The sequence below is a fragment of the Alligator mississippiensis genome, chromosome 1 (assembly GCF_030867095.1).
Source record: "Alligator mississippiensis isolate rAllMis1 chromosome 1, rAllMis1, whole genome shotgun sequence".
NCBI lineage: Eukaryota > Metazoa > Chordata > Crocodylia > Alligatoridae > Alligator > Alligator mississippiensis.
In genome coordinates this window covers 300021955-300046911 of record NC_081824.1, presented here as the reverse complement: position 1 = coordinate 300046911, position 24957 = coordinate 300021955, and the positions used below count along the sequence as shown (strand labels likewise).

Genomic DNA, 24957 nt, shown 5'->3' with positions numbered 1-24957 from the left:
CTCATCTCCCTTGTCCAGGTGATAGGTCACCTGGTCGTAGAAGGAAATGAGATTGGTCAAGCAAGACCTACCCGCAACAAACCCGTGCTGGCTATCCCTTAAGATGTTGGCGTCGGCCAGTCCATTAAGGATGGCCTCCTTAATAAACTTTTCTAAGATCTTCCCCGGGATAGAAGTCAGGCTGATGGGCCTATAGTTAGCCGGATCCACTTTCCTCCCTTTCTTGAAGATAGGCACCACATTGGCCTTCTTCCAGTCTTCGGGCACTACACCAGAGTGCCAAGAGTTTTCAAAGATCCGCGCTAGAGGCTGGGCTATGATGCTCGCCAGCTCCTTGAGTACCCTGGGGTGAAGATTGTCAGGGCCGGCTGACTTGAAGGTATCCAGCTTCTCAAGATGTTCCTTCACAAAGTCAGCATTAATGGAGGGCAGGGGATCACCCTCACCCGGACTTCCCGGCCCTGTAGCAGGCACAGGCGTCCCATGGGGCTGATGAAAGACCGACGCAAAGTACCTATTTAATAGGTTGGCTTTTTCCTGGGCGTCAGTTGTCAGTTGCCCCATCTGGTTCAGCAGGGGTCCAACGTTGCCCCTGCTTTTCCTCCGGCTCCCCACATATCTGAAAAAGGACTTTTTATTGTCCTTGATGCTCAAAGCTAGCTGGAGTTCAGTTGCAGCCTTGGCTTTCCTGGTCTGCTCCCTACAGGACCGGACCAGTGCAGAATAATCCTCCTTGGAGGTGACTCCCATCCTCCATCCTTTGTAGGCCTTTCTTTTTAGCCTCAGGAGGTCTGCTAGGTCCCTGGAGAGCCAGGGGGGCTGCTGTGCCCTCTTGCTGCCTTTCCTCCGAGATGGAATAGACTTAGTTTGTGCATTGAGGATCGCTCCCTCTTAAGAACTTAGGAGTTCAGTATCTGGGCCGACTGGCCAATAGCTGATGTTCCACGAGGACCATAAAAGAAGCTCTGCAACAGGTAGTTGTTGTGAGATAATGTACCTCCTACGCTAGTTCTCGTCCCAATTCTTAACCATTGAAGATTGGCTTAAGCCCCAAATCGCAACATTTAATATTCCTTCTAACCTTTCATTTGTAGTGTTAATCACTGTAATTCTGGCTAGCTTTGCACTGAATACTAATAAACTCCTTGATGGAATAGCATCGGGTGGCAATGAGTATAATTCTCCTTTGTGCAGGAAAATATTTCCTTTTTTTTGTTTTTGCGTGTGTCCCTTTTGGATTGGAATGGAATATCCTCCTGTTCTTACATTACCGGACAAGTGAGAAACAGGGTCCAGATCCACCTTTTCTCTACCATTGACTATTTGATAGACTTTGATCAGTATCCCTCAAATTAATTCCCTTTCTAAAATGAGCACTCCTATCTTTTTTATCTCTGTTCATTGGAGAGCTTTTCCACATCCCTGTTCATCCTCCTCACCCCTTTTTCTGCAATACCCTTTCAGCTACAGGGCGACCGAAAACTACACGAACGTCCTCGGGGATGGGGAACTACTGACCTCTATGCCCTCATTATCATTTTACGTAGGGGGCGGGGCGGGCCGAGCGGTGATTGACAGCTCCGCATCTCCTCCCAGAGGCCCCGCCCACCCGGCTCGGGCCTGGCGGGGGCAAAACGAACGGACAAAGGCGCATGCGCGGAGTACGGCGTGTTCCCCCCGCCCCCCTCCAGTTCGGAGCGAGCTCTTTCCGGCGCGTTGCGTGTGACGCACTCGGTCGGCGCCGGGCTGGCCGGCGGTCGGGCGAGCGGCAGGAGATGGCGGAGTATCTGGCCTCCATCTTCGGCACTGAGAAGGACAAGTCAGTGGCGGGGCCCCGGCGGCAGTTGGGCTCGGGGCTCGTGACGGAGGGCGGGCAGAGCGCCTCTTCCCCAGCGCCGGTGCAGTGTGGGGAACGCATCTCGCGTTGCTCCCTGGCCCCGTGGGGGGGGGGGGAATCACTGGGATGTGGCTGTGGCGTGCGCTTTCCTCACCCCTCCCCCCGCCCCCCCTCGTGCGCCGAGCGCTGCGGCCTAGCGTCCCCGCCCCCACTACTACCCGGGCGGGTGGAGTCCTTGCGCATGCGTGGAGCAGCCGCGCTCCTCTTCTCCCCCCTCCCCCCGCCATGCGGGTACGGCGGAACCTTTCCCGCGCGCGCTGCTCTGCCGCCCGCTGGGGATTGGCTACTGGCCCCACGTGGGTAACGCGTGCGCTGGGGGGGCGGGAATGGCTCAGCCTCGCGGGGGTCTCCTCGCCCGCAGGAAGAGTCCGGGGCTGCACAGCCCTATCCGTCCCTGTGTCCTAGTCCTGGCCTGGCTCTTATTGTATTTGGGAGGCAAAGCCACCCTGGCGCCCAGCTCCGTGTTCGTTGGAGTAAGTCCCGACTTGCTTCGTCTTTATTAGTAGCGTCAGGGCTCTGACTACATTGGGTTTGTTCCTTTCTTTCCCCACCCCTAGGGGTGTGTTTGAAATGAAATGATCTTTGAGATGTGCCAGCATGTTGGTCTGAGACCAGAAGAATTGCAAAAATCTAGAACTCTTGGCTCAGAGATGATGCCTCTTATTATTCTCAGTTGGTCTCATAAAAAAAGTTTCATTTCTAAACCCAGAGTTCGAGATTTTTGCACTTTTTTATATGTACCGTGTGTTAGGCTGGCCGTGAGGAGTTACTGCTCCAACCGTGCAGCCTCACTAGGATTGCCCTGGAGTCTCCAGAAATTCAACATGAATCTCCAGGAGACTGCTGGGAGTTACCCAGGAGATCAGTGATAGGGCGTTTATTAAAATAAATGTTGAATCTGATTTGTACAGTAGTCCAGTGGGTTTTTAAAATGTAATATGTGCATTTGCCTTCCTGAGTACAGTACAGTAGGTCAGTCAATGTCCTTATGTCATGTGATAAAACCTCCCGGAATAGATTCAAACAGAGTTAGCAACCCTAGACTCGCTCCATATTTCGGGGTCCTGCCAACATCTCCCAGGCCTGTGCAAAAGGGAATTTATTAAGAATGTTTTGTACTGGCTTTGGCTGTGTAGCAGTGCACACCCCGTGCCCCAGTTTGCCTTCCAGTTTGCTTTCTCCCTGTGTGGTTTGCAGCTGGAAATGCAACATTGAAATTTTCTAGTTACTTAACAGCTGGTTGTGCTCCTTAGGGGGCCCTGCCACACTTCAAACCTGGTAGAAACCAGCAATGGAGTTGGTGCACCTTTTCAAGCATAACTTTGTAGTTGGTTGGCTCTAGGTAACTAGGTGGTCATTTTTATCATCTGATCCTTACTTTGCACTTGCGACCGACGTTGATTGCCCAGATTAACCAGTTAATGGTGCAATAAATATTTTGCACGTGTAGGCAGTCTGCATGTATTGTGGGATTACACAGTTAGTTGTGTAATGTATGTAATGTGTACCAGGAACCTTAGAAACAGCTGTGGAGAGTACCAGAGTTAAGGTGGGGAATATGAGGGGTCTGGCACATGGGCAGCTTTACCTTTCTTTCTCTTCCACATAAATTACTAATGTAGTGGTAAAGAAAAATAACTTTTTTTTTTACATATATGCACATAGGCCATGTTGGCCATACAGAGGAATTTTCTATCGGTCCTATCTAATTGCCTCCCCCATGGGATAAACCTTTCCTAAGCAAAGTAGTTTTAAGAAATAAAGTCCTTTCCTGATTAAGTTACAGTAGTTTGGCATACTACTGCAGCCTGCCAAATTGGGCTAGGAGGTTACAGTTGTAGTGTGGTGCTAATCACATTTCCAGTGCTAAAGAGCTGTCCAGGGTAGGTCTCATATCTCTGGAAGTACAAGTGTTCTGCCTTCACTACCCCTGTTTCTTGGGGAGGCAGCAGGATGCTGAAAAATGTTTTTAAAAAGCTCTGTAGTCTCATGCCAGAAATTAACATTTAGCCTCCTGGGGTTTCCCACTCATGGTGCTTCCATGCAGTCTTCTTTGGAGAGACATTATTTACCAGGAAGTCTTTTTTGTTTGTGGTGGGGGAGCCTTGACATTCTTACTAGTGATTTATTTGCTTGAAACCCAAGCTGTTAGTGGTAGATTCAAGACCAGAAAATTTTGGTGGTGTAATCATATCAGGAAGGATAAAGAATATATGGGAGAAAAATCACATCCTTTAAATGATGCATCTTTTCACTTATTTATTTGATTTATATGGCACTCCTCCCCAAAAATAGCTTCAGGGCAGCTTGCAATAAACTATAGCAACAGATAAAATATGAAAATAAAACAGTAATGAAACAGCTCCCCAAACAGTACCCCAGTACTTAACCCCACTTGCAAAAAGCCTGCCAAAATAAAGATCTTGTACCACATCCAGAAGATGTCTAGTTTTGGACTCTTAATGGGTTTCAGTGGTGGAGGAGTGGGGGGTGTCTCCAAAGCAGAGGGGTTACTGCCACGAACAGCTTCCCACGTAGTCTTGCTAAATTAATTTGGTGCACAGATGGACCTTTCAGAGGGTTGCTCTCAGCTGATCTTGAGGATTTGAGAGGTAAGGGAAGAGGCAGTCCCTATGCCAGCAAAGTCTAATGTAGATATACCATATTTCATGGTGTATAGGTCAACCCCCAGCTTCCCAATTTTGAAAGGTAAGGATTTTCGTATGCATGGTGTATAAGTCAGGGCCAGGTTTGGTGCTTTGCTGGCGCAGCCCCATCCTCTGCAAGTGGCACCAGCAGCACCTTTCGCAGGGGATGGGGCCATGCCAGCCGAACACTGTGCCCAACCCTGTCCCCCGCGAGCAGCACGTCCCCAGCCAGGCACTGAGCCCGGCCCCATCCCCTGTGAGTGGCGCCAGGATTGCAGGGGATGGGCACATGCCAACCAAGTGCCGAGCTCAGCCCCGTCCCCTGTGAGCAGTGCCAGGCTTGCAGGGGAGCCACACCAGCCAAGTGCTGAGCCTGGCCATCTGTTGCAAGCGGCACTGCCAGGCCCGGCATCACTTGCAGGGTATGGGGGGGTTCAGTGCTCGGCTTGTATAGCCCCATCCCCTGTAAGCAGCGCTGGTGTGGCCAAGGCAGTGATGCTCACAGGGGACGGGGCCATGCCAGCTGAACAGAGTCCAGTCCTGTCCCCATCCCTTGCGAACAGCGTTGGGCTCTGCTGGCACAGTCAGATCCCCTATGAGCGGCATTGCCTGGACTGCACCAGTCTTGCTTGCAGGGGGTGGGGCCACACCAGCTGGGCACTGAACCTGGTGCCGCTTGCAGGGGTGGAGATATGGTGTGTAAGGCAAGGTTGAATTTTAATAGTTAATATTTAGACTTCAAACCTCGACTTGTACTCTGTGAAGTATGGTAGTTCTGGAAAAAAGGTCCTATTTTCATTGCTTATTTTGTTCAGGGAACTTGTTTAAACTAACATACAGATTTGCCTTGTATATATGCATGTAAGTCAAGATAAGGTTTACATCAATTTGTCATAATAGGATATCCAAGGCTCCATACCCCTGCAGGTTGTTTTTTTTCTTTTCAAATGGCAGAAGAATGGCCTTGGATCATTTTGCCTTTTAAGTAAAATTGCATGTTATGGATTTAAGATAATTAAAGCAGTGGCATCAACTGTATTTCTCAGAGTCTGGACAGCCACCAGCCTTTGACCAGTTGTGGGCTAGAATAACCTGGCTTAGATCTGATGTGGGCTGGTTAGCTTCTGTGGCACATTTGGAGGTGGGAGAGGTCCCTGCACCCATGCCAGGGCAAAGCAGCTGGGAGCTGTCTGCTGCTACTGCTTACTTTTCTCAAGTTCCTGTTCCCTGGCTGCAGCATGGGTGCTGCTGCTTTTCCCTGCTTCCTTCCCACCACCCCTCCCACTGCTTTCTGCTGAAGTAGGGGTGCAGCTACAAGCTGGCTGACCCTGGCATAGTTCCCCACCAGCTGAAAGCTATGTCCTCTTCCCAGTTGTGGCAGGGGGCAAGGAGAAATGGTAGTGCTGTAGACACAGGTGCAAGCTGTGCAGCCCTGGCCTGGGTGTGAACACAGGCACAAAGCAAAACCCTCTAGCTCCATAGGTTGGATGCAACCCATGGGCTATATGTTGCCAACCCTTGGGTTAACTGCATGCAACACATGTAGGTTTAACAGATTCTGTACAATCTCAGCTTTCATTTTAAATTAGGCCTCTGTTCATTTGAAAGGTATGGCAGTGTAACCATGGGTGGGTGGGTCTGGGTATGTGGCAGGGGTGTGATTAAGCCTTGTAATTAAACTAGATGGAAATATACTGGCATAAAGAGAAGAGAAGAGCCGCGCGCTTGATCAGAGGTCAGGGAAGCAGACCCTACGATGACAGGCTGAGAGCCCTGGGGCTCTTTAGCCTGGAAAAGCGCAGGCTCAGGGGTGATCTGATGGCCACCTACAAGTTTATCAGGGATGACCACCAGTATCTGGGGGAACGTTTGTTCACCAGAGCTCCCCAAGGGATGATGAGGTCAAATGGTCACAAACTACTACAAGATCGTTTCAGGCTGGACGTAAGGAAGAATTTCTTTACTGTCCGAGCCCCCAAGGTCTGGAACAGCCTGCCACCGGAGGTGGTTCAAGCGCCTTCATTGAACACCTTCAAGATGAAACTGGATGCTTATCTTGCTGGGATCCTATGACCCCAGCTGACGTCCTGCCCTTTGGAAGGGGGGCTGGACTCGATGATCTTCCGAGGTCCCTTCCAGCTCTAATGTCTATGAAATCTATGAAATAAAACACCTTGCTATTGATTCTTGTAGTCCACAGTAAGATGTAGTATCACTGAACTATGTCTGTATTATAATTACTATGGCTTCCTCATGTAGACATAGCCCAGGCTTTTATATTCCAGATTGACTATAAACTTTCAGATGTAAATTGATTAACTGGTGAAGTCTGCAGACTTTCTGAAAGCATGGCTTTAAGATGTGTTTCTTGCTCTGCCCTTTTTCAGTTTTGTTTGAAGTATTCATTCTAAAGCCTCGTACTGACATTCTGAAATTTCAGGTATTTAAATGATGCCCTTTTAGCCCCTAGGATCAAAAAATGGAATGGGATGAAGCTGACAAGGGAAGAGGAAATGTGAAACTGCATAATTAGTAGGGATATAAGGATTGGAAAGGAGAAAGAGACATGGGAGCCTGGTGTAGATGGTGAAATGAAGAAAGAAATGATCATCCTGCTGATCAGGGGCTTTTCCCACTGACGAGCTGAATGCAGCTATAAGGGGCTGAATAAACCTTAGGTTGTAGATGTTCTAGGCTGTTCTGATGTTCATTAGATCAGTCTATTCATGGACTGGGGGGAGAAAGGAAAATGGTTGCAAGCCAGCTAGTCCAGTTGCTGGACTTGCTCAACAAGTAATTGTGGACTTCAGGGTTAAGTTGCGAGCTACTATGCTTGTTTTGCTAATTGCATTTTAATGTAGTATCGCTTTGAATTTTTATAGGCAACTAATTATCTTTTGTGTGTTTGTTGCAGAGTCAACTGTTCATTTTATTTCAAAATTGGAGCTTGTCGTCATGGAGACAGATGTTCTCGATTACACAATAAGCCAACATTTAGCCAGGTTTGTGTTTTCTATTTGAACTTGTATATATGTTTCTTTAAAATAATAGTTATAAAATTCAAAATTAAATAGTTTGGTTTTTGCCCCAGTTTTTACGGGATTTTTCTGGGGGTGTTCCGATTTTCTTCTCCCAGCATTTCTAATTGTCTCCTGTCACCCTTAATGGCTGCAGGAAGCGATGCTGTTGTAAGCTTGCCTGTAGTAGAGACCAACCAGTGCTAACTTTCAGGTGAGTGTGCCTTCTCAATGATGTGTAGGCACTTAAACCATCCCAAACTGGTTATATCACAAACAGTGGCACCAATCCCAAATAGAAGAACACAAGTTCTTTTTTGTTTACCAATTTGGACTCTCCTCTGACATGAATGAAAGAGACGGTTCCCTTAGTGTCTCTTGATCTCCGACCTGGGCTGTAAATGTTGGGCTTGGACTTGCTCAGCATTTTGGGTGTGGAAGAATGGTTTCTCAGCATTGCCTGTCTACCTGTGTATGGACCTAAACCATTTGACTGTACAGACTATCCTGCCCTTGGCTGAACTAGTGTTAGCAGCAAAATAGGGCTTAAATATCTGTATTTATTTATTTTTACAGCACGTTTATTAATACTACAATTCTCAAAGAACCTCTTCCACACTGGCAGAAATTAATATAGTGAATCTCTTATTTAAGCTTTTCTATTTTGTTTTCTATCACTGCTGATTGTCAAGGCACACAGAAGATTCTCCTGTATTTGTTAAAGTCAGTAAAACAATTTTCATATGCATCAAAACTGTTTTGGTGCATATGAACATTTTTATTGACTTTATCCCTATAAATATAGCATATGCAACAGTGGAGTCCCCTGCTAATATGCCTCAGCTATGACAGGGGAATTGCTTCCCATCCTTCAGTTAAAGTAGTTTTCCCATTTCAAGTAGCAGCTTTAAAATTGTTCCTGCAAATTTGTTAAACTAAGTACAGCAAAAGCTTTGTTATCCGGCACCCCCCATTCCCCATGGGTGCCAGATAACAAAATATGCCAGTTAACTGAGAGGCCCAAACAGGCATCTTTGCCTTTCAGACCACCGCCTCTCCCGCCATGTCTGGGGTGTTGCCGCCCCTCCCATGGGCCCCAAGGGACAGGGAGGTGGACCCAGCGCAGGCTGCTATGCCCTGGGCCCTGGGGGCTTGGCAGCGCAGGCTGCTTTGCCCTGGGCCTTGGGGGTTCGGCGAAACTGGAAGTGCCACTGTGGGCACTTCCAGTTTTGCTTTTACCTTACAAGCTGGCATGCTGGAGAGGGTGCTGGCTTGTAAGGTGCTGGTTAACGCAGCTTTTACTGCAGTATCATCTGAGAGACTTAAATTATTTGCTTTAACATTTACTGTATTTGTGAGGCTATTATACTAGCCTATTAATAGACCTGGACTTAATTTCCAACTCTGCCACTGACTTCCTATCACGTAACTTTAGAAATAGATAGTTGCCTTCCATGTTGGGTGTCTAAATATGTTTGCAGAGCCTTTTTTTTTTTTTAATCTCTCCAAATAATTTTTTCTTAACCAGCAAAATCATTTTTTTCTGTGCTGCTGAGAGATTTGCTTTTGCTGGAAGTGATAAAAAGGAATGGCAGTTAAGTGGACTGCTGGGCTTGTCACCATTGTTTAGTGGCATCACTGATCGGTGTCTGTAGTGTTGCACTTTGCAGACATGCTAGATTGTGATGCTGGTAATGAATCTTGACAGCTGCAGTTGATCTGATTTTTGGAATTAGTTATTTATGCAGGTAATAGAAATCAGCTGTGATAGAAAATAGATGAACAGATTTTACTAATGGAGTGCTCATTGTGCTGACATTGTTTTGGGAGTGCCGTGTTGATAAAATCAGTGTATGATTTAATTATAACAGTATATATTCTTACCACTGGGTGGCATCAAGAAATGTTGGCAAGTGAGCAGCAACATAGTCTCTATGACTCAGAAGGTTTAAAGCTATCACCTAGCATGTCCTTTACCATATTGTAGGACCACCATACATAGGTTGCTGGCTCCGTTTTAAATAATAATTTTTTACTGCCTTAGTAAAAGTAATTTGGGGATGAAAAGTCATGTTAATTTTAATTGTAAACTTGTACTTTAAAGTAATTGACTCTAAATCTTTCTGAGCTACATACAGTGATGTGGACATTGGAATTTTATGTAATGTTAGTTTACTAACTTAAACATGGTTTGTTTTTTCAGACAACTTGATTTTAAGAAGAACGGTACAAATGTAAGGTTTCAAGTCTGCCTGGTCTAATTCTTCAAGTAAAAGCAGAAGGGCTAGAAGGATATTGTCCTTAATTGAAGGATCGGAAAACGTGGACATTTTTTAAACTATTATATTATATAAACAGAGAATCCACCAAGAAAATGCTTGTTGAAGCAAAATGAGATAGCTTGATGGTGTCTGAGAAAATATTTTAAGCATTTAAGGTATTGTATGCAATATTGTGCATGTGTTACAGACTGCAACTTTTTTCTAGGCCCACGGTAACAAATCTGGCAAAATCAAAGTTCAAGAAAATATATAACAACATCTTGTATTCAAGATGTTTTGTGGCTGTCATGAGCTCATTGTCAAATAATCACTACCAAATCTTGTCTTTGGGAAACTTCACTAGAAAAAACATACACAGCTCTTTCTTGGTGGTTAATTTAACTGTTTTCATAATATGATGGTTGAGATGCTATCTCAGAAGATATTCCACAAATAAAAAAGGGAATCTTGTGAATAAAATTTTATTTTTAGCTGTTTGCAAACAAGTTGTCTCTTTGCAATTGTCTATTATATGCACAGCAGCCAGTAGAATTCCCCTTTTTATTTTTTTTCCCCGCAGACCATCTTGATTCAAAACATCTATCGTAACCCCCAAAACAGTGCACAGACGGCTGACGGCTCACACTGTAAGTCCCACAGTTGGAGAAATTTTTTTAAAGAATGGTGTTAAAGAGCCCACTCCTAATTGAGAAAACAATGTTGACTTCTGAGCTGCTGACATAAAGCTGTTGCAAACAGGACAAGTGATGGAACTCTTCTTGCACACATATCAAGAGCTTGTTAAATGTATGCAATTAGAGTGCAACAAGTCTGTTTTAAAGAGAGTAAACCAGTTGGACTTCTCAGTTCAAAATTTGTTAATGTGCTGTTAATACCTTGTCATTGAGTGTTGCATTCTAATTTTGTTTAAGTAATTAAACTGCAGGCATTTCTCAAGTTCTTGATATGCTATGAAAACATAGGTATATTTATGATGTACGGTAAGTTGCCCAGGATTACAGGTTTTATTTCACTTTTTAATTTGAATGGAGATTTCATATTGTGCTCTAATTATTGTATTATAGAACAGAGCCTATTCTATTTCAATATATTTTGTGGGTTGTGATGTTTCTAAAAAAAAAAATTAAAATATTGACTAAAGCCAGGTTCAAACAAATGATTATGCCTAAAACCTTGCATATAATAGCTGTTACTGTGACATTTTGATAACATTGATTATATAAATATTTTTGTGCAACCCTATCTTAATTCCTTTATGATGACATTGGTGAGCAAAGTCTTTTTTAATATTAAAAATACAATAATGGAGTATGAGATCTCTATTGCTTTACAGTGTTAGGTTTATACAGAAAGGCCACCAGCTAAGGGAAAATTCTCCCTCTTAGGAGATTATAACTACCTCTCTTTCAGCCCTGGAACTCGACTAAAGTGATCACCTAAAGGAAACCAGTTACGTGTTAAATTTATTTTCCATAATATAAAGTTGTTGCGTTTTGTATTTCAGACCATTGCCCTCTTGAACATTTACCGTAACCCTCAAAACTCTTCCCAGTCTGCTGACGGTTTGCGCTGTAAGTTCATACTAGTTCCTTCACTGGTTCCCTGGGCTTGATTGTCAGAGCTCAGTGTCGACTTAAGCTGGTCTACCATTTTAGTTTTAACGGATCAAACTGACCACATTTCATAATGTATCAAACATTTTTTGTTTTTTGTTTGTTTTTTGTGGTTTTTTTTTGTCCTCACCTCCACAAGAACTTGTTTCTGAGGAGAATTCGGATACTCATTCTTTAAAACAAAAAGTGGTCAAAATGGTATCCCCTATAGAGCAGTTTTTATCTACTGCTCTTCTTCCCTCCTTCCCCCCTGCCACTTGCATCCTAGAAATGTTTTTGCTGTATGTTTTATGCTAATGCATTAGATTCTACTGTCCAGAAAGTAGGACAGAATACACTAACTTCATCCTGAACGTGTTAGCCATCCTATATTCATATTAAAAGCAGTTGAATTTGGAACTTTCCAGATTGCATGCAAAAATTTATCTTAGGCTAATGGTGCAGCTTCCATGTAGTGATTACTTTGGAAGGTGCATTTAGACTGCTGAAAGCTACTCTTGGGTAGTTGTCCTTTTAGTTAGGTGGATGTTTAAGACTCCTGGAATTTGAATTTGCAAAGCAAGTTACTGAGTTGCATATCTATATAGTAGGAAAAATATAAAGAGTACACTGAGGAAAGGAAGCTGTTTGGATAGAGTTAGGAAATTATTTCCTGATCCTACTAGAAGTAGGAAATGGGCAAAAAGTAAACTGAAATGACATTAATAATTGTCAATCTGTGCTTCCTAATCTGTTGTAATTGATCAGTTACACTAAAATAAGACACGAGCTTTAGAATTAAAAAGAATGGGTGGTATTTTTCTAACTCTTACCTTGTTATGAATTGGACATTGTCTGTGTGGTAATAGTTTTGTTTAGCTGTTCCTTTAACCGTTGAATCCTAGACTAGTTCAGATTAGTTACCAGCGTATACTCAGGCATTTTCTGAAATCAGACCCATTTCAGAATGGGCACTGTGATTTGCAAAATGAATGTCTTGTAGAATAAGTACCACCTCTTTCTCCTTGAAACAAAATTACTACCCCTGTTAAAGGGCACTTAAATACTTATAGCATTACAGTTATCAAACAGGGCATTTATGTAAAAATGGAATAAGTTACTTGTTTGTATAGCCTTAGTCTTATTGGCCTGTGGGCCTTTCATTCTAGCAGTGTTAAGAACATACAGGTGGATATTGGGTATTTCCTACATGTCAGCTAAATTCTCAATGAGCTGGTAACTAATTTGCTCAAAGTCAAAGTTTGGCCTGCTGTGGAGCTGTTTAGATTATATTTGCCCAGACTCGCAAGAGTCTTTAATTGAAATAAATATTATCCAAACTAGTATTTAAATGTTGGTATCAAACTTTAGCTTTTTAAAATCTTGATAAATGGGTAATTACTTAACAGAGCCTAACTGTACCTGATGTGGTACAGCCATAGCCCTGTTATCAGTGGGTTTGTTGAAACCCCCTTTTCCCCAGGCTTGTGAATGTTATCCCTGTTTTAAACAATGCATGTATTTATAACGGATAACCTGGGTAGATATTTTTAATGCTTATATTGTTGCTTGACTGTATTCCTTTTCATTGTCGTCGTAAAGGATTAACCTTAGTTTTTACCAGTAATAGTTTTTTGACTGATTTAATTGATAGATGGGCTTCTCAAGGGTGAGAGGCTGGTAGCCCTGGCTCTTGAATGTTTGTAAAGTCTTATGTATGATGTGTACCCTTCCCACCTTAGAAAAACACTCAAGTACTTTTGACATGTATTTCTGTTTTATAGCCTCTTAAATTGACAATGAAATCTCCGTAGTGGATTTTAGCAATTTCCCATTTTGTAAACATTTTATTATGCCCTTGATTATGCCCTCTTATTTTTCCCTATGGAACCTGATGTCTTTTAAAACAAAATGAACTGGTGGTAGTATGCTATCATCATTGTTGGCACAGCCCTTGGAATATGGTTAGCTATTAAACTGTAGTGAATGTTGACTAAATGGGGTTGTCTTGCATTCCTGCATAACCAAAGGAGACTTAAAAAAAACAAATAGTTTTTGAATTTGGAAACTGATTAAATGTCTTGAGCCTGAACTGCTTGATTGGGGTACTTTTTAAATTTATAAGAAGCATCCATCTTTAAGTTTTAAATGCAGGACCTCTTTTAAAATTCCCTTGATCTTAATTAAGCTGCTTAACTGATGGAAACAATCAGTTTAGCTTTAATGTATATGGCTTTTAAATGTATAATAAAATGCCATAGGACTGGAAATATTGACTGTAACTTCTTTTGCTAGTCATAATGCTTTGAAAAAAATCAGCAAAACTTACATCAGTTTCTGTAGCAGCAGGTAAAAAGAAATTCACCTGCAAAGGAGCATAAAAAATATCTAAAATGCCTATGTGGCTAGCTTCTGTTACGCTAAAAGACTTTTGCAATATTATGAAAAACAAATTGGCATTAAAATTAAATGAAAAAATACTTTCTATTGCAAAGCATATAGCTTCACACTTCACTGAGGGCATGAGAAAAGTGCATCACTTTGGGAACTGCTCTAAACACATTCTTTGGATAATGATGAGCTGCAGTTTTAATCGCATCAGTTTCTCCCTAAACTTCAGTGCATTTGTACTGAAGGAATGAACAACTTAAAATGAAGCTCTTCCTGTAGGAACATAATTCTTAATTGTAACACCTTAAAACAGTTAATATGACAAATCACTTGCCTTAAGTTTAGGTAAAATCATTGAGGGTGGGAATCTACTGTTAATCAGAGTAATATTTCAAAGTCCTTTCCCCTTAAATTCTGAGTTTATCAATTGGATGCTGATTAAAACTTTTGGACCATATTAGTATTACGTTCCGAGCTATTTCTTTTGGGACTCAAGGCTGCTCACAATTATGCTTAATATTCCTAATGGTTAGCTACATGCTACATGGCATCTCTTATGCTCCAGTAGATGGCTTCTTCTGGTTTCTCTTAAGTTATTGTATAGTATGTTCAGAATCCTTTCATCACTTAAAATATGCATTCTAATCAGTATGACACTTGGTATTTGCAGGTGCTGTGAGCGATGTTGAGATGCAGGAACATTATGATGAATTCTTTGAGGTATGTTAACTTACTGATTAAAATAAATCATAATCTTTAGACAATCTTGATTTTGCAGAAGTGAGTAGTTTGTGGCAATGCCTTTTGCAGAGGAGTGGGGGGGGAGGGGGGGCAAAAATGTAAACTTTTGGTTTGGGACCAAAAACAACAACAAAAACCCAAACAGCTGCAGCTTTATATACTCCTGATTTGTTCATGAGCCCCTCACCTTCAATAGGGGGATTGAGAACCTAATCCTGCAAAGACTCTGGGGTCTAGAGTATTTTGTTCCAAGAACCTATTCTTAATGGATGACTAGAATATAATTCCCTTTGTTCACCTATTTCACCTATACCTACGTGACGTCAAAATATACTTGAGTCTTGGTGAATAAATTTGGAAATGGAGTAGACTGAAACATTGGATTGGCTTTACTTTCTTAAAGTTATGTCTGTGAGAGCAGTCCAAAACACTGATACGTTTCCCAAATACAAAAAAAGAACAATTTTTATGGTTCATTACTTTATCCAAGTAGTAGCCACTGTGTGCTAGATGTTGCCTAGGCGTGTCTAGAAAACCATGCAACAGGCATGTAGAGAGAGAACTGTTTTCCTACTTGGCATTAATCAGCTGTCTTTTTATGTGGAGAAGTTATTTAACTTGCACAAGATTTTTTTTCAATCGCTTTTTCTATATTTAGGAGGTCTTCACAGAAATGGAAGAGAAGTATGGTGAAGTTGAGGAGATGAATGTTTGTGATAACCTTGGAGATCATCTAGTTGGAAACGTGTATGTCAAGGTAGGACACGAACTCCACAGTATATCATGAATTCTGATTTTCTTTAATGCGTACAGTTAACATTTGCAAAAGCATGATAGCATTCTAATGGAAGCGTATAACTTTACAGTCTAGTGATGTGTTGCAGTTAAAATCCAAACCAGGGAAAATGGAAAAGCAAATGTTATGGGGTATAGAAGAAAGTTTAAAAAGGATGCACTCTTAAAATAATTTTGCTTATGAAAACAAGGCCATTTTCTCCTTTCCTGTTGTAACAATTATAGTTGCCAGAAGTGTGTACTATAAAAGTAACTTAAGAAATTTGCAGTTAAATGGTAATTGCTGGACCAATCCAATTGGCTGCTATGGTTCACCTATTCTAAATGCAGCAGATTAGGGTGTTATATCTATGTTGCATCAGAGTTGACAGTAGTCTTCTGTAGAGTTTAAATTATGGATTGTATTGGATGGTTTGGATAGGAATGATCTGCCTCGGGAGCGGGGTTGAACTAGGTGATCTCTGGAAGTCCCTTCCAGCTCTACTTCTCTAATTTCCATATAAACCTGAAAATTAGAAAGAGGCTTAATTGGTCAGCTACTTGAAAAAAATTATTTGTGGTCTTGCTAACAGTTGAGTATTGGAATGCAAATAACCTTAGTCTTTTCACCTTGCTCAGCCTGGACATAAAGCTAATTTACATATATAATGGTGGTTACCTCTATTCAAACTGTCATCTCTTTGTTTAGCATACTAATGAACGGTATTTGTATAAGCCTAACACTTTTAAAAAAACGAACGCTGGATAGTCAGTAATCGCTACTTGAATATGAGGGTGGCTGTGTTAAAATGTCCCAAATTTTAGGTGCTACCCTTAACCTTTAGGGTTGTTAGTTGTTGCCATGTTGGTGTAAGGACATAGGCAGACAAAGTTCTTCGGGTAAATGTGATATCTTTTATTAGACCAACGAAATAGTTGAAAAATTGTTCTTTGCAAGCTTTCGAGCACAAACACACTTCTTCATGTGTAGGGAGAGTCTGTTGGTGTTTTCTATGCTCTCCTGGGTAGTTTGATTAATTTAAAAAAAAATTGTATGCCTGCTTCCTGCTTTTTCATCCTTGGCAGTGTTATAAATACTGAAATGTGGCCAGCCTGCAGTGGGTCCCTTGGTCCTGCCCTGCCCACCTGCTGTCTGGCCCACGGCACTTCCTGCTGCCCTGTGGTTGTGCAGGAGGGTGAGGTAGGGTGCTCTGCATTTGGATTGCCTTTCTAGGCAGCCCAGGTGGCAACAGCTCCTTGCTGCTGCTGCTGCTGGCCCCAGCCCTGTGGTACTGGCAGGGACCCATGTGCATAGCCCTTACCCTGGCCTGCCCCGTATCCATTCCGGGCTTGGCCCAGCAGAGCAGCCCAGCTTCAGACCATCCAGAACATGTGCACACAGCTCTGGCCTACCCTGCACCTGCTCCAAACTCACCTGCCCATGCTGAGCAGTGGCAGCAGAAGTTGCTGCTGGGTGTGGGGTGGGAAAGCAGTCTCTCCCCTTAGCTGTTATCAGGCCCTTCTTGCTGCAGCCACCCTGAGCCTGCTCTTGGACTGCTCTGCAGCTCTTTTGCACTGCCACTGGTGCCCTGCTGGGCAAGCTAGAGGTGGCAGAAAGGAATAGCAAGGCAGCCTGGGCATAGGCTCTTGCAGCTTCAGCAAGAAGGGCCTGGCAGTGGTGGGGTGGGAGGTTTTGCCTGTGCTTCTGCTTGGCTGCTGCTGCTGCTCAGCATGGCTGGGTGGTCCAGAGTAGGCGCATGGCAGGCCAGGTCAGGGCTGTGTATGTGGATTCTAGCTGGTCCGCTCTGCTGGGCCAAGTCTGGAGTAGGAGCTGGGCGGGCTGGGGTCAGGGCTTTGTGTGTGGGTCCCCACCAGTACTCCAGGGCTGGGACCAGTGACAGTGGCAGCCAGAAGGAGCCACCACTGCAGCCTGGACTGCCTAGAAAGGCAAGAGCAGACCAGGGTCAGGGTTGGGGCAGTGGTAGGGAGGAGCCACAGGGTATGTGGGCTCCAGAGCAGGAGGGGTGCTGACCAGCCCACAGCAGCTCCCCAGAACTGCCTATGTGGTCCATGGACCCGAATAATTTCCCACCCTTGACTTGGATGATCCGGAATTTGTGTGCTTAAATGTTTTTAATAAGCCTTATAGCTTGGGGTAGCTGATTTGAGCCCTAATTATCAAATATCCTTAAGCTGATTTCATGTTTGTAGATAGTAACTTTCAAGCATCTGAATGAGGTAGTATGTGGCATATTTGCAAGACTAGTTAGTGTCTTGAACATAAGTATTAATTTACATGATTTTGTGGAATACTAATCTGGGAAGAGAAGATTGTCAGACCTTTTGCCTGTTTACTTAAAATTGTTTGCTCTTTAAATCAAATGCACTCCTGTCTTTATGAGTTGCGGTGCTTTAAAAGTAAAGCCAAATAAAATGTGGAATAGAGAAATTTTTAGGCTTTTTAGGCTTGTTTTGAACAACAGTTAGTGAAAAGCCATATCATACTTGCACTTGCTTCAGTGGGTTAGTGGTGTTAAAAAAAAATTCTCAACCACAAAAATGGTTAGTTGGTCCTGAATGACCTGCTTGGGTACTCAGTCATTGATTTAGTGGGAATATCTGACCTATTTCTGTGCAGCCTCTTGAGAAATTGTTGTGGTTCTTTATTTTATTTAGTTTCGTCGTGAAGAAGATGCAGAAAAAGCTGTGATTGACCTGAACAACCGTTGGTTTAATGGGCAGCCAATTCATGCTGAGCTCTCTCCTGTGACTGACTTCAGAGAAGCTTGCTGCCGTCAATATGAAATGGGGTAAACCCCCCCCCCCCCCCCATTTTCTTTTCATAATAGCTTGCGTGAAAAATAAAGCAATCAACAGAAATGCAGGAGAGAACCTTGGAGTAATACTGACATGCAGAGCAGGTGCAATTCATGTGCTGTAGTACCTATGTGCACTCAATCTCTTTGTATCCAAAAATTTCAGTTCTTATTCAGACGTGGGGCACATAGCTAGTTCCTGTGAATCACAAGCTGAATTGCCACTTCTGGCCAGTTAAAATGTTTTACCAAACAGATGCATTTTTAGTGTAATATTAAAAAAGAGAGTTAAAATTAGCGGGCATGGCTAAGTAACCACTCAGATTTGGTACAGAATGTTGTAGTAATTAATGTAATACAAAAAATTGACAGTGTAAGGAGAAAAGAATTTCTTTGTGGTAACTTTTTTTCTTAATTTTGTTTCAGAGAGTGCACACGAGGAGGCTTCTGTAACTTTATGCATTTGAAACCCATTTCTCGAGAATTGCGACGTGAGTTATATGGGCGTCGTCGTAAGAAGTGAGTATCTGTAATTGAAGTTAAGCTCCAACCGACGGGAGTAATTTAGCTGTTTTATTTCCTAAACATTTTAAAGCAAAACAATAAGATTTAACTTAAGAAGAATTTAAGCTTTTGCTTGCTCTCCTGTTGCATTTATGCCATAAAGTCATCTATTATTCATAGATGTTCAAAATTTTATTCTGGCTATTTTTGCTACTTCATGACTGACAAAATTTAAAGAACCAAAGCTAGTGTTATCAGAGGATCTAGAAAGGAAGTGTCCCACTTCACAACTGATTGTGAGTTTTTTATATCTAGGATGTGGGCAGAAACTGGAAAGGATGTCCTGAAATTTAGCCATACCACAAGTTGATGCTAGCATCACAAAACTTATAATAGTTAGTACTCCTGTTCCTCTCTTTGGTAAGGGTTCTAGTATTGATAGTTTCTGAACTAAAAAAATTGTAGTTATGCAATATTTAGTATAACTTGCATCTTTGTGAAGCAAGTCTCTTTAACTGTCTTGATAAACACCTGAAGTTATTATGATTGATGTAAAGGTGGCAAAGGAAAGTGAACGTCACAGAATGGCAAGAAGCTTCTGATAAACTGGTGAATGTGAAGTAAGTTTACCTTGTGGACAATTTAATACTGCTTCTATCAATGCAATATGCATCTTCTTCATAAGACTTCAATTTCCACTGCAACCAATTTGACACTTTATTTGTTCCCCTCAGATGTACAAAATTAGTGGATTAGAAAGTGCATTGCAAAAAGTAAACATTGTATCGTTTGTGCAAAAAAAAACAAAAAACAGTTGAGTAACTGCTTTAATGAGAATTCCCCAGTTAAATACGAGTCCATCTGAGATTGCAGGCTAATGTCTGTATCGGCTTCAATATTTATGCTAAGAACCTTTAAAATAAAACATTGTCAAAATGTTATCAATTTAGGAGCCATATGGTCACTTCTCTGAATCTTGATCTCTTTTCCCTTTGCCAAACACTCTTCCTGCAGTGAGAACTCTCGCTTGTCTGTATCTGGCCTTGGAATGTAGCAGTTCCCCAGTATCCCAGTTTCCACCTCTGTCAGCACAAACAGCAATTTGATGCTCTTCCCTCCCCCTTCCCCACTTTACTTATCCTGGCTGCAAATAAATCATCTGTGAAACCCAAGTTGACCCATACTAGCAGTGAGCTTTGCTATAAGGAAGCACGGTTTGGAACTGTTCCCTTTTGAGTTTGTGAATTGGACTTTAAACAGGTCATGCAAATAGTTTAGCCATAATGGGACTGAAGCTTGTGCCAAACATTTCAGAATCAAAGGGACAATAAAGTAAATGGTCAACACAAAGCACTTTTTTCATTTTCTGCCTCCTACAAGCATGCCGCCTTTTTAAGGCACCAGTTTCTCCTGTATCACAGCAGAACCAGTCTTTTTGTCACATTGATCACTGAACTCCTCTACAGTAATAAACCTGGCATGTTCAGCAGTTGAGGTGAACGCAGAATATCAGTTCTTATGTTAGCCCTGTACCATACTTCTAAATAAAATAGCATACCCTCGGAAGCTTTGAATGCATGGTTTTATATTCTGATTGGTGTAAAACTTTTTTTTCTAGTATATTTGTGACCTGTGCACTTCCTGCCCCTAAGAAACATGGGTCCATAGTCTGTAATCCTGCAGTAACTGTGGCAGAGCTGCATTCTCTGTGGTGATAGAACTGATTGTTTGACTTCCTCTGTGGTGGAGAAAGCAGAGACTAGAGAGGAGGTGGCTATGTGCCAGTTACTCGGGTACATTGCTAGTGGGGAAATTGATACAGAAAATCCTTGTTTTTTAATTTTAAAAAGTGGGGCCTCTTAAATCTGGGCTGCCTCTTGTAAACAGGAATTTCCAGCATACATGTAAACAAAGAAATTTATGTGTATGAAATAGAGGAATTGACTGGTTAATGCTTTCTCAGATGTCTAATATGTTTAATGAAAATTATTTCAAAAGGGCTGTAGATTTGCTGTGTTCAGGAAAACCTGCTGATGGCTGTAAAGATTTTCCCTTTTCTTACTACTACAACTTATTATGTACTAGTACAGTTAGAGGGAGGAGTCTTGCTGTCACTGAGTCTTTGCTTGCCATTTGGACAAGAAATCTAACACAGTGTTTGCCAGCCTTTGATAGGTGTGCCCCGACCCTTCCTGAGTGCCATCCTCATCCTTGCCCCCTCAAAGATGTACCTGATAGTTTGCACCCTGGGCTGGTGGAATGGAGGTGCTTGGGCCTCACGCGCTAAACACCAAGCAGCTGCCTGTGCCACTTTTGGCATGCATGCCATAAGTTGGTTACCCCATATCTAATAGTTGACAGCAGTCTTCATTACACATGTGGACTCTTGCAATTGAACTTCTTTCTGTGGTCTTGCAGACCACACCTGCCTGAGTGCTATCTTATTACTACTTTAGTTGATCTTTGAGTTCTCTGTAGGATGTTACTGTCATATTGAACGTGGTGAAACATTTACGTATTACAACTTTTTTGAAGGCATAGATCCAGGTCAAGGTCCCGTGAACGTCGTTCTAGATCCAGAGATCGTGGTCGTGGTGGCGGTGGTGGTGGCGGCGGAGGAGGAGGAGGTGGAGGACGGGAACGTGATAGGAGGCGGTCAAGAGACCGTGAAAGATCTGGTCGATTCTGAGCCATGCCATTTTTATTGTATGTCTGCTAGAAAGTGGTGTAGTTTGACCAAACAAGTTCGTAATGAGATTTTTTTAAAGAAGGGCTTCTGAATAAAAATTTGTAGTGATACAGTATTCTTTGTGTAACTTGTTTCTTGTGGGGGAAGTCTTTTTAACTGTCATTCCTCTATCTTGACAAATACCTGGAATTAACTATGCTTGAGTTAAAAGGTGGCAATTGTATTGGAGGTGTGCCAGTCTTTACATTCAGGTATGAATTAAACTGTTAATGAAAATGCATGTATATAATGTAAATTATATACATGGGGGGACAAATATACTGCTTAAGAAAGTTACCCACCTAAATTTTCCTTTTCTGCTATGCTGTCTGCTTATTTAGGTTAGTTTAGGCACATTTAAAGGAAGGCTGTGCGAAGCGCTTTTATTTACCCAATAGAAATGCTTAGTTACAAAATATGTATGTTTGTTTGTTACTAGAAGTCTGTGCACTGTCTATCACTGTGACTGTGGCATTTACAATAAATCCAGTTCTTTGGTGTAAAATCTAAAGCCTATTCTCTAAGCACTGCAGAGTAGCTGAGTTACTACTCTTGGCTTTGCCAGAATTTATAGTTAAATTTTACTTGGGATTCTACACATACGTGTGCACACACCTCTTGGATAATAGCTTAGAAAGAAAATGTATCTAGTGTAGCGTGTAACTTTAAAATTATGAAGTGTCCTCCAGTAAGTCAGCACGTTATGATGCCAGAATGCATGTACCATGCAGCAGGGTAATTTCTGGATAAGGATATCTAAGAAGAAAAATTCAAGAATCGAAGCTGTCTTTTGCTCCATGGTCCATTAACTGTTTGATAATCAGTAAGTTGGACACCAGTTTAAAGTGTTGTGTATCTTCTCTAACTCCCTTGTCACCTCCAGGACACCTGAAATGGGTTCAAAGTATTTGTCCTACCTAATGTGTTTATAGCACAGCAAGTTAATGGACAAAGGGTGTATCTACACATGCTATTAAGAGGATGTGATAAACTCTGGCTCAGTTTATGCAGGAATCAGCTGCTCCTAGGTGCAGTATCTCCATGTGTGCCTGGGAACAGCTCCGAGGTGACAGGGCACAAGGAGTCAGCCCTGGGCTCTGTGTGGTTATGGCTGTGGCAGTGGCAGTCAGGGCTGACCAGTGGCATGAGAGTACTAAAGTGTGGAGCTAGAGCAGGCAGACCCTGCACCCTCGTGCCCTAGCCAGCCTCTGTCACCATCTACACGTGCATTTTGGCAGAATTAAGTACTCTGCTGTAAGATAGTGCTGTCCCCAACAGTACTGTCTTATAGCAGAGTTAATCTACCACACCCTAATATCAGTGTATGTGTAGATGGTGATGCTTTACTGTAGCACTAATTAGTCAACTCTGCAATAAGGTGCATGTGTAAATGCACCCAGAAAGAGCAGTTTTAATTGCAAGTCTTAATCTGTTTTTTCATTGCAATTGTAAAACATTCTTATAAATTGATACAGCATGTAGAATACATATTTTGTCATTCAGTGTCTCTTAAAGGCCGTAGAACTATAACTAAGAATGCTGGCACACATTGAAAGCTAAATAACTTTTGCAGTTAGCTGACTTTGCAAGCTGCCTAGCCAGAACTGAATTCTTGTCTGCTTATGTAGCAGTTCAAAAAAACAGTATAAAAGTTTGATCTGTAGGGAGGCTGTCTACAACCTACTGTACCTGAAGAAATACCCAATTTAACTATATAGCTCTCAGGAGGGAGGAAACACTGTTACTGGTGTTTTGTAGGTTGTCTTGAAATTGCCAAAAACGTGTTTAAAAATTTGAGGAACAGCTCTTTCAAAGTGTAATAAATATGGAAGCATGGTTATAGTGACTGTTCACATTTAGTTCTTATTTTGTTAGCTCCAAAACATGAGCCTAAAGAGTTGATTTAATTTGCTGGAACTTGGCATTGTGGACTAGAAAGTGGTTCAATAATAGTGATGGAGGGAAGTAAAAATCTTGACTTCTAAATAAACTTTTGGGCCAGCTCAGAATGCAAGTTAAACCTAGCCCTGTGCTGAATGCTTCCACTAACTAGATTTTGAAGGGTTTTTTTTATTGGGTTTTTTTTTTGGGGGGGGGGGGGGGGGGTTAAGACTAATGTCTTAAAAGCAACAGAATCTTTAATATGATATAAAGATATCTTCATTATTTAAATTATGCTTTTAAGCACATTGAAAATCAGATCCTAGTTTCCTTTCATTTGAAGGGCTTCAACACTGCCTGAAAGACCTCAATGGTAATATTAGTACAGACTGAAACCAAGTTATTGACACAGTCCCTTCATTTGGCCTTTAAGTTGGACAAAGCATTAATGTATTCCCACGTTCAGTGAGATTAAGTATTGCATTTGTGCTTCTCTAGGTACAGTTCAACATCCAGCAAAATCTTCCTCTACATATATGCAGTGTCTAGCATAGTATGGGCATTGCTGAACTTCTGAAATACAAATATTATAGAACTATGTATTGTGTATATAAGTACAAGATACTTATGCAATACACTCAGTCTTCAGTCAAGCCTTCCAATTAATCTAATACTGCCTGTTAGTGGTGAAGCTTTGAATGCAAGTTTTCAAAAGGTACATTTGCTGATTATTTTACACAAGCCGTCTAAAGCTGCCAATGAGGTTTAATAATTAAAAGAGAGATTACTTTATCCCAGCCTACCTTTCCCACATCTTCAAAGCCTAGAATAAGATTATTTTTTCCAAAGATACCCATTTCTCATGCTTGCAAATGTCAGGATCTCTTCTGTTGAACAGAAATGTTAATTTATGGATTTCTTTGACCTCAAATAAGTGACAGCATACAGGACCTCCTGAAGTCTGACTAGACCAATTAAGACTGATAATCCCAAGTGGCTTCCTCTTTATTTGTATTAGGCTTATCTGATTATTCTGTGAAATGCTGCTTGCCCATGAATATGATGTATTTTAAGCCTGTAACACCAAATGGAGATAATTTGTTCAAAATAAAGCATTTTTTTATACTGAACATGAACGTGATAGAAATATATAACCCCTTTCTTTTAGTCAGGTACTCCTTAAAACGGTGTCATCCAGGTTATTGTGAGATCAGAAACTTTAAATTCCCTTTCCCAAGTGACATTGTCTTCTGTATCTTAACAAAAACAAAAAAACCCTGGTGGAAAATGTCCTTTTGTTTCCTAAATCCAAAAGCAATCTTTTCTAGCAATCTGTTGGAAAGTCTTCTGTATTTTCTAAGCAAAAAGAGTTGTACTTGAGTTAAGTGCTGGAGGACTTCTTCAAAATTTCATATTTGATTGTAGAGAACATAACTTGGATGATCTTGTTTTTACTTCAGAATACAATACAGGGGCAGCATGAGGAAATGAGTAACTAGTGTGTTGGAAGCCCAGTGCACACTTGTTCATTGTACAAAACAACTTGTTAAATTGATTTTTCAGCCAAGGGTCACTGAATGTACCTGATTCCTCTGCTCACATTGCACCTGTTTATTTCAAACTGTTTCACAGGTAGGTTAAATCTGAATTTCCTGTCTTCAGTCTACAGAAGTATAGTCTCACCAG

General features: G+C 41.8%; 1 protein-coding gene across 4 annotated transcripts; it reads left to right on the top strand.

The window, feature by feature from the left end:
• Positions 1–1711: 1711 nt before the first annotated feature.
• Positions 1712–24401, top strand: U2AF1 (U2 small nuclear RNA auxiliary factor 1). Of its 4 annotated transcripts, none has more exons than XM_006260470.4 (9): positions 1712–1819; positions 7460–7547; positions 11349–11415; positions 14498–14547; positions 15227–15325; positions 18019–18152; positions 18585–18677; positions 19220–19282; positions 21198–24401. In XM_006260470.4, exons 1-9 carry the CDS (start codon positions 1776–1778, stop codon positions 21349–21351), a joined length of 792 nt encoding a protein of 263 aa, XP_006260532.1. In that variant the 5' UTR covers positions 1712–1775; the 3' UTR covers positions 21352–24401. The 4 variants fall into 4 exon arrangements, with proteins under 4 accessions (XP_006260532.1, XP_006260531.1, XP_006260534.1 ...); XM_006260469.4 differs by lacking the exon at positions 11349–11415 and adding an exon at positions 10404–10470; XM_006260472.4 differs by lacking the exon at positions 19220–19282.
• Positions 24402–24957: the final 556 nt, after the last annotated feature.